The sequence below is a fragment of the Adiantum capillus-veneris genome, chromosome 27 (assembly GCF_014529385.1).
Source record: "Adiantum capillus-veneris isolate H3 chromosome 27, ASM1452938v2, whole genome shotgun sequence".
NCBI lineage: Eukaryota > Viridiplantae > Streptophyta > Polypodiopsida > Polypodiales > Pteridaceae > Adiantum > Adiantum capillus-veneris.
Window position 1 is genome coordinate 67831729 of NC_140957.1, and position 8696 is coordinate 67840424.

The following is an 8696-nucleotide window of genomic DNA, read 5'->3' on the forward strand; positions in this document are numbered from 1 at the left end:
TCCTGTCAGCTACAACACAATCAACTATGACAGTGAAAACCTGCACACAAACTGTCATCAACTACACACACTGTCACCAAGTGCACACAACTACTGACACATCAGCATCCAAAACATCAACCTAGGGCAGACACATCAGCATCCAGAACATCAACCTAGGGCAGACAAATCAGCAAATAGAATTTCAATCTAGTGTTGACACATTCACAAGCAGAATTTCAATCTAATGTTGACACATCAACAAGCAGAATTTCAACCTACTGCCCTTGTAGTTTGCTAATGCTGCTGAAGTCGGAAAAATGTTGCCTATAACCAGTGCTATGCATTCCCTTTTTTAGAAATATTATTACACCAAGAGAGAAAAGAATTGAAAATATAACATCAATTTCCATTAACAAACTTAAACCAGCAAAACAACCTTGATCATAGTTCTCTGCAGCACAACTACTACTTGTCGTAAGCTACAAATTTTCCAACAGTCTAACTACTTCTTCTCCAAAGGTACAAAGGGCATATTTTTCTTCCCGACATACACATTAACTACGCAATTTGACATGTTGCAAACTGGAAACACTGACACGGGAGGATTTCGACCACCAATACCTAGAGCTCTAGCCGACTCAGGCGGAAGCTCATACAGAAGGCTCTCATCAAAAGGAATGTCTTCCCCTATTCTGTAGGGAACAAAAGGCACACTTGGCTTCAAATGACCACCACCTGAACCAGCAATACCAATTGAACATCCTTTACCAGCAACACCAACTTCCTTACTGCCACCTGAACCAACAATACCAGTTGAACATCCTTTACCAGTTGAACCAATATTACCAGCTGAAGCACAAGAACCACAACCAGAACTACCAACATCAACTGACATATCAACACTAGAAGCGGTGCAACCACCAGCAAACCCTGCTGATAACCCTCTAGCAGGACCAACACAAACGTGTCCGCCACCACCAACAGCATCAACGTGCCCACCAACATCTTGCTTCTTTCCACGAGCACCACCACCTAAACCACATAACAAAAACCATAAAACCAATTAGACTACCAACACCAACAATCGTCAACTTACAATAACACACCAAAGGCACAACCTTCAATATTCTGACAGAAGTTTGAGAACTTTTCCTCCAAAACCTGCGGGTAGGCCTTTAGTCTTCCACACCCATCAAAAGGCTGAGACAGAATATATTGCACAGCAGCCATGCGCACCTCACTTGAGAGGTCATACTTCTCATATGACGTAGAACGCTTATGTCCTGTCACCATCATTCGAACCTCGCGAGGCATCTGTCCAAGACTCATTCGAGTCACAAAGTGCTTCGTAAGCTCTTATTACTGAAATTTCCACCAACTCCTGTCCTATCGCCAATTGACTTCACAATATTGCTCAACACCTTCACCGACACTCTGTTACGACTATACTAAATCTGCAAGAAATTTAGTAATCGATAGTTGACTCAAAAAAATGTAAAAATTGCACACCAAAAAATATTACAAAAAAACTTATTAAACCTACGTGCGAGGAGAGTTAATTGGCTACAAAAACAAAAACAGCAGATTCTTATCACCCTCAACAATACACGGCATGTGAAGCATCAGCTGATCAAATGTCAATACAACATCATCATCACGAACGGTAACAGCAGGTCGAAAGTGCTCCGGCTGAAAATGCATCAAGTCAACCTTATAATTTTTGCTAGCACGCTCACAAAGCCTGTAAGCACAAAAAAAACTCAATACCACTAAGTGCCAACTAAAAAGCTTATCGCTATAAGCCTAAAACTGACAAACCAACCTAACATATTCTCCAAGCTCATCTTTACCACGCGAGAACATCATCCTCTCAAGCTTATAGAGCTCTAAACCACCCCTAATTGAGACATGCAGCATGCAAAAGTAAGCAAATCTCATTTGACAGCCACGACCATGCTGGATTCTGAAATCAACATCCTGAAGAATCTCCTGCTGCAAACTAACACCAATCACTGAAGCTTTTTTCCTCTCCTTGCAAACTCTAGCAGCGATCGACCTTCGCATCGCAGCCAGAATAGCGTTCTGAGTCGATTTAAAGATAGGATTCTGTACAATATCAAACGGCACATCAACAATACCAGTAGCAGTAACTCTCAAATCATGGTCCTTTTTTATCATCCTACCAAAGCACCACAACATTCCCATCAATGTGTCTGATGGAAATAAGCCACCATCCTATTTGCATACCACAACAAAAAACCTAGCAAGCATTTCATTCAGTTGACGAAGATCTAGCTTCTCAAGAGGAGTATCACAATCCACACTAGACATTTTCCTCCATGTATCAAACTTCTTACGTGCCCAATTATCCTTGTGTTTTGTGGCCCCACTATCCCCAGCACTCAACAACTCCTCAAGGTCACTATAACCAACAAGAAAACCTGGCACAATATTGCTGTCAGCTTCCTCATCCAGCATAGGTAGACCACCAGCATCACAACGTTCAACAATACTACAAAGCACAGCACCTACACAAAGCAGCAAACACAAATTACAAAGAAAACAGCATGCAGACATTGTGATCAACAAAGCATCAGTAAAAAAATCTAGATCTAAATAATCCTAAGCAAACCTACTTACATGCATATTCTACAATCACTAACAATAACATGCATGCACAAAGAAATGTTAAGAAATACCAGCAGGTCTTGTAGCACAACCAAAACCTCCATCTGCAGAAGGACAAATTTCTCCATCAACTGATACAAATCCGAGATTTGTCCCAGAACCCCCAAATTCGCCTATATTTGTTGCTGCAGAAACCCCAATCCCTTCATCTGCTCCAAGTTCTACGACTACTTCAAAACCTCCTCCATCTACAGCAGCAGCTTCATTAGGTGGACAATAACCACTACCCCCATGAAATGCACCACCCCCAAGCTGCCCTCCAGCTTCACGACACCCAGATGCACCTCCTCCAATACCCTCATCAACATCAGGCAAAAGGCAGAAACTCGGCTGCGAACTAATTCCAAGCCCTCCCTTCGAACAAAAAGACACTATACTCTCTGAACTAACAGTGAGTTTCACCCCACAAAAAACCTTCCAAAAAGTTCCACACTCATTTTTCAAGATGGCTTCCAGCAAACAAACTTCTTGCGGAACTCGACCCCTCAAAACACCACCTCTCAAAACCCTAAAATCCATGCCTGCCCTGGGCAAAGCCACAACACTCTTCCCTACGCACAGAAAACCCTAAGCAACGCATAGAACCTGCACAAACCCTAGGAGAAGAATGCAGCTTGCGACCTGCACAAACCTAGGAGAACCTGCACAAACCCTAGCAGCAGAGAAAACCTTAGGCAAAGAACCTACACAAACCCTAGGAGAAAGGAGAAGAATGCAGCTTGCAACCATGCAGCTCAAACACCATTTCCATCGTAAACTCTAATGGCCCCCTTCCCCTAGACCTTTGACGGAACGGGAAAGGACCTCAAGTGTCCTTTCCCATAAAATATATGCTCCCACTCCGGTCGCCACGTGGTCACAATTATTTTTGGGAAAGGACACTTGAGGTCCTTTCCCTACACCATCCAATTAAGGACCAACTTCTCGTTCATGACGAGGGTGATCAAATCTCATATAAGGGATGCCACTCAAATAAGTACCGGTGGGATGCAAAAGTCTATTTGTTGGAAAAAATGGAGAAAGTGTACTTTGGTTTTCTTTGACTCCTCAAGATTGTACAAGATCCATGAGTATATGGATTGGGTGCAACAGTGTTTGGGAAAAATCATTTTTCCAAACATACAAAATTCCTTTCCTCGAATTTTCCAAGAGGAAATTTTAGAAAAGTAGCTTTACTTCAGGTTTTTACACTATTTTTCTCTATTTTGGGACGGAATTTCTCCTTTTCCCCTTGCCCTCAAGCGACATTTTTGAAATGGAAAATGGCATGATATTAAGCCGAGACACATTTTTCTCTTGTCTCATTTTTCTCTAACATTGGGGTGCAACAAATGTAGTAAAAACCTTGCTTTTTTGTTTCATAGCATAGGATAGCCCCTATCCTACCTTAGGGGCATTTGTATCTGTTTCATCTTTATTTTAATAAAGCAATTTTTTTTATTAAAAAAAAGTGCAACGCCATAAAATACCATGAAAAGGATTCCATGGTTTTTGAATCGGAGGGGAGATTAAAATAAAGGTAGCTATTTTTGAACCATATGTATCCCAAATTCATGTTGCCTCCGGCAATAGTTCCTAGTAAATACACAAAATTAGAGATTTATTGGTAATTAAATTTAAAGTTAAGCTTGACTTATAAAAAAGACCACATTTGAGCATCTAGAGAGTCTAAAATTAAATGAAAAATGGATAGAAGGGTTGAACATCAAATTGCTAGTGAGATAACCGTCTTTAACCACAATTAAATAGCAAATATGCACCATGAAGTACATCTAGGAGAGATAGTGTTTTTCATACAATGCATAACATCATGAGCTTCTGCTCGAGAGGCACCGCATACCTAGCTAGGTACGATTGGGGGTAGGGGACCACCGGCCCTCCCACCAGGCCCCCCCCATTGTACCTAGCTAGGTATGCGGTGCCTCCCTCACAAAAGCTCAGAGATAAGTCGCAATGTGGGAATTATTGTGAGAATTTGTCCAAAACTTCTTGTGTACGTATTACTTTGACTCATTCTATTGTTCCTACTTCGCGCTCCTTCACATGCTGCAATCAGGATGCCCTCCCTTCTGTGCTGCAGCCTACAATCAAGACCTTCACGGTGCCATTTGCTTCTCTAGGCATCTGCCAAGATTCGCTCCGATTTTTATTTTTTCGAAAATCATAGCGCCTATTGTTGAGCGAATTTATGACTTCCTTTAACGGTCGCAAGTTTGAACGTGCATGATAATCTCGTGCATTAGAAGATAACAAGATGTTCTAGTTATTAGAAGTAAGCAGTAATGTATTACCAAAAGTCCTTTACACAGCAAGCCTCGACCAAGGCTGATTTGTATTTCTTGGTGGCATTCTAACTAATGAAATAAATTCATTAGCTTGGAAGATTCTTCTGCAACCTCTTGCGATGCACCTCGCCGATCCCCTTGCACACAGCTTTCCCTCTCCTCGTGACCAAGCAACGATTCTCTCACCCTGCCCCAGAGAATTCACGATGAGAATTCACGAGGAGCTTGTTGTTGCTCCTGCCGCAAGCAATAGCCCCACCTTTCAACGCAGGTTGAGAGAAGCCATTACTTAACTGCCGAGGAGAGGGAGAGGGAGAGGGAGGGAGGGAGAGAGAGAGAGAGAGAGAGAGAGAGAGAGAGCGAGCTTGCAGGCTGCCCCTTTGCAGGGGTCGCGAGAGGCGCCGAGAGAGAGACTCAAAGTTTAGAACATTGTAGAGGGGGGGAGAGAGAGAGAGAGAGGTGGCATGGCGCCCACACGTCAAGGAGAGGGATCGGTTCACTTTTTGAAAGCCAGGCATCTTCTCGAGATTCTAACTTTGAACGACTTTTCCAAAATCGTTGGTACATACTAATACAATCACTCACAATTGTGAGTTTTGCCCCCCCCCCCAACCCGCCCGGGAAAAAAAAAGATAACAAGATGTTCTTAGCTATATTATATGCAGCATAAAACATGGGCTATGCTAATTAGGGCGGACAAGCAAGCTCTCAATTTCTCAAAGGTTAGGGAAAAATTTACTTGGGAGGTCCCAAGGGAGCTCACAATGGAATAAGGGAGATGTGCACTTCCATCCAAAACATACTAAGATAGGGAGGTAAAAGTGTACATGCATGCCCAAAATTTCATACTAGATTCTCACTAGAGAAAAGTTTGTGTGTGTGGGAGAGAGAGAGAGAGAGAGTACACACGATATATGTGGTTCACCCAATCTCTCTCTCTCTCTCTCTCTCTCTCTCTCTCTCTCTCTCTGTGCATCATTGTGCTCTCGGAGCTGCAAGCCACACCCGTCGCTTGAAGGAGCTTTTGACACGTGGCAGGGAGGGGGGGCCGGAATCCCTTCCCCCATTATACTTAGTATAGATATAGATAACGTGGATACACACAAAAGCTTGAAATTTTGACCTAAAAGCTTGAAATTTACAGAAGAGTTTATGCCCTTATTTTCTTGGGTTAGGCAAATGCTTTTGGCAAGCTCTGTATCAAAGCACAAAGAGGAATGGTGCAAAATGCATGCTTTTGATCATCATCCCCTTTTGCATACAGGATCTGTATTCACAATGTACATATATATAATTGAGTGAGTTAGATTGAAAAATAAGAAAGGTCCTCCCCTTCTTGAGAAGAACCACAATCCTGCAAGGTTAAAAGAAATGGATTTTGGCAGCTTGTGGAGATACCAAAGAGCTTGGCAGATGCGAGAAATCGACCAATGCTGTCTCGAGCGAGCTCCGACGCACGAGAGAGCACATAGAGAGCCTCTTGCATCTCTCCCTTCTGATCCTGCATACATGAATACACTAGGGCTGCTCCATATCCCTTCTCTGCACTCCCCTCTAGCCCTATTATCCAATAAGGCCCAGAGAAGCCTTGCATTGATACCACCAGCTTTGCAGGAGAGCTATAGTTTTGCACTGCTTGCCCTTTCACTATTGCCCATTCATTATCTGGCTTTGCCTTGTCCACCATTATCGAGGACGATGCCGCCCCCATTGCAATCAGCTCGAGCTGTGCCTTTGTTAGCTTCGCCATCATCCTCTTTGCTTGCTTGTCAATCGATTGCCCTGCTTGCAAGAGCTTTGCTGCTGCCTCTGCGTATGTCTCTTCGACGATGAGCGATTTCGCAACTTCGATTATCGCATCTTGTGCTTCGCCGATGTTGGAGACAAGCTGAGTGAGTGCGGATTGTTGCGACATGGCGCCGCGGATGAGCTTGTTCAGGCTTTCCAGATTGGTCTGCTTGGTACCAAGTGCTTGGCTTACTTTTCCATTAGTGATCTGCATCATGGTCACATTAGCAGCAAGGCTGCTCAAGCCAGAGCCAATGTTTTGCAGAAAGCTGGAGATGTTGACAATGGCTTGGCTAAGGATGGAGGCCTGGTTGGCATGCGTCGGAGAGATCTCAACCACAACACGAGATATTTCATAAAGCGCATCTCGAAGGGGGCTTTCAGGTCCAACAGATTTGCAGATTTGTCGAGCATTTTCGCAGACGCCATTCGCCGCAGAGGAGAGGCGGGTTACGCCCAATTTGGATACAGGACCGAGCTTGGGGAAGCCGCGATGTACGACCGCAATCTTGGCGCCCTGTTGTGGGTGGCGGTCGGCATCCGCGAGGCTGTAATTGGCTTGATAGCAGGCGAGGCCGGCCTCATTCTGGAGCTTGGTGCGGGCGGTGCTGCCGATTTCGTACCATTTGCCGAGGTACTTCTCGATGACGATGCTGTCGTATGTGGGAGGAACAGGGCAACTCTTTCTGGAGGAGGATTGAGTGCAGAAGTCAAGGGGGGCGCCGATTTCAAGATTAATGCTGCTTTGCTGCAAATGAAGGCCGAGGCTTTGAAATTCAAGCAGAGCAATGGTCTGCAAGGGGAGGAGTAAAAGGGAGAGTATGGTGATGCAGGTAAAGAAATATTGTCTCTCTGTTGCAGCTTGTCCTGCTACCGATAAAGGCATAATCACTCTACTCTTCCATCAACGGCAGGCCTCTCTGTTTGTGTGTGTGTGTGTGTGTGTGTGTGAGAGAGAGAGAGAGAGAGAGAGAGAGAGCGACAGCGAGCTATGGGTGTCTGTGTGTGTGCGCGCGCGCGCGTGGGCACGCTTGCGAAGCGTCACCTGTGCGACTTTTAGCCTAAGGGTTCCCTCCATTGGCGTTCAAGCAGCACTCGTTTGAATATTAGGGCCTCCTGCAAATTAGCTCCTTTTTTTCTTTTTTCTTTTTTTTTTTTGAGAAGAGTGGAACTTGAATTATAAAGGAAGAAAAAGAGAATACAGGGACTCTCAGGTAGGGGGAGAGTGACCTCAGCACTATCTCACACGGGCATGGACAAGAGGGGATCAATGGTCCGCGTCTAATTCTCGAAGCATGGGCATCCTAGGCCGTCGATCTTGCAGCGCGCCCTGAATTTACCAATTTGCCCAAGTTTACTAAACTGACCCGAATTTACACAGCGGTGGGTTTATCATAGAAGAAACCCTTCTCCCTATGCTTTCAACAAGCACGCGCAGGCGAGGTGGTTAAGGTGGTAGGCTTGCAAAGGGGACGTCCTTGGTTCGAATCCGGGAGGCGGCCCTAATTTACAAGAAGACACAAGTTGTTCTTGAAAACCAGATGTACCAAAGCACTTGACCTCTCCATACATTCCATAATGGTATATCTATGCCCTTACAGTTACCAAGCATTAAGTCTTGAAAGTGCAGCCTTTTGTGAGAAACCTCCAGGACTAATCTATTGAGAAGATTGACTAAATGGGCATTATTGCTACAGTTGAAAAAGAGGTGTTTGACATCTTCTTCATACTTATGACACCTGTTGCAAATACCATTATTGAGTCCAACTTTTTTTGCTTTACTGCCACACCATATACCATTGTGGAAAATAAGCCACATGAGAAAAATGTGTTTGCTGGCAATGGGATAGGCCCAAAGGCATTTAAACCTGGATTCCCATTGTTTTGAACTACATTTGGACATTCCACTTGTAGTTGAGCTTCCTTTTTTATTCTAGTTCCACTCCACCTTGG

The 8696-nt window shown here is 44.2% G+C and overlaps 3 protein-coding genes across 3 annotated transcripts; all 3 read right to left on the reverse strand.

Annotated features, from left to right (window-relative positions):
- Positions 1–459: 459 nt before the first annotated feature.
- On the reverse strand, positions 460–1326 carry LOC147422136 (uncharacterized). Its single transcript, XM_086503495.1, has 2 exons — positions 1101–1326; positions 460–1014 (listed from the first exon to the last, which is right to left on the reverse strand). The coding sequence occupies exons 1-2, from the start codon at positions 1309–1311 to the stop codon at positions 485–487; spliced, it is 741 nt and encodes a 246-aa protein (XP_086359621.1). The 5' UTR covers positions 1312–1326; the 3' UTR covers positions 460–484.
- A 79-nt stretch (positions 1327–1405) lies between these two features.
- LOC147422137 (uncharacterized) lies at positions 1406–3399 on the reverse strand. The gene is made up of 6 exons (XM_086503494.1): positions 3312–3399; positions 2682–3221; positions 2230–2510; positions 1805–2088; positions 1550–1723; positions 1406–1436 (listed from the first exon to the last, which is right to left on the reverse strand). Exons 1-6 carry the CDS (start codon positions 3397–3399, stop codon positions 1406–1408), a joined length of 1398 nt encoding a protein of 465 aa, XP_086359620.1.
- Positions 3400–6052: 2653 nt separating this feature from the next.
- Positions 6053–7843, reverse strand: LOC147422138 (uncharacterized). The gene has a single exon (XM_086503249.1). It carries the CDS (start codon positions 7627–7629, stop codon positions 6259–6261), a length of 1371 nt encoding a protein of 456 aa, XP_086359375.1. The 5' UTR covers positions 7630–7843; the 3' UTR covers positions 6053–6258.
- Between the last annotated feature and the right edge of the window lie 853 nt (positions 7844–8696).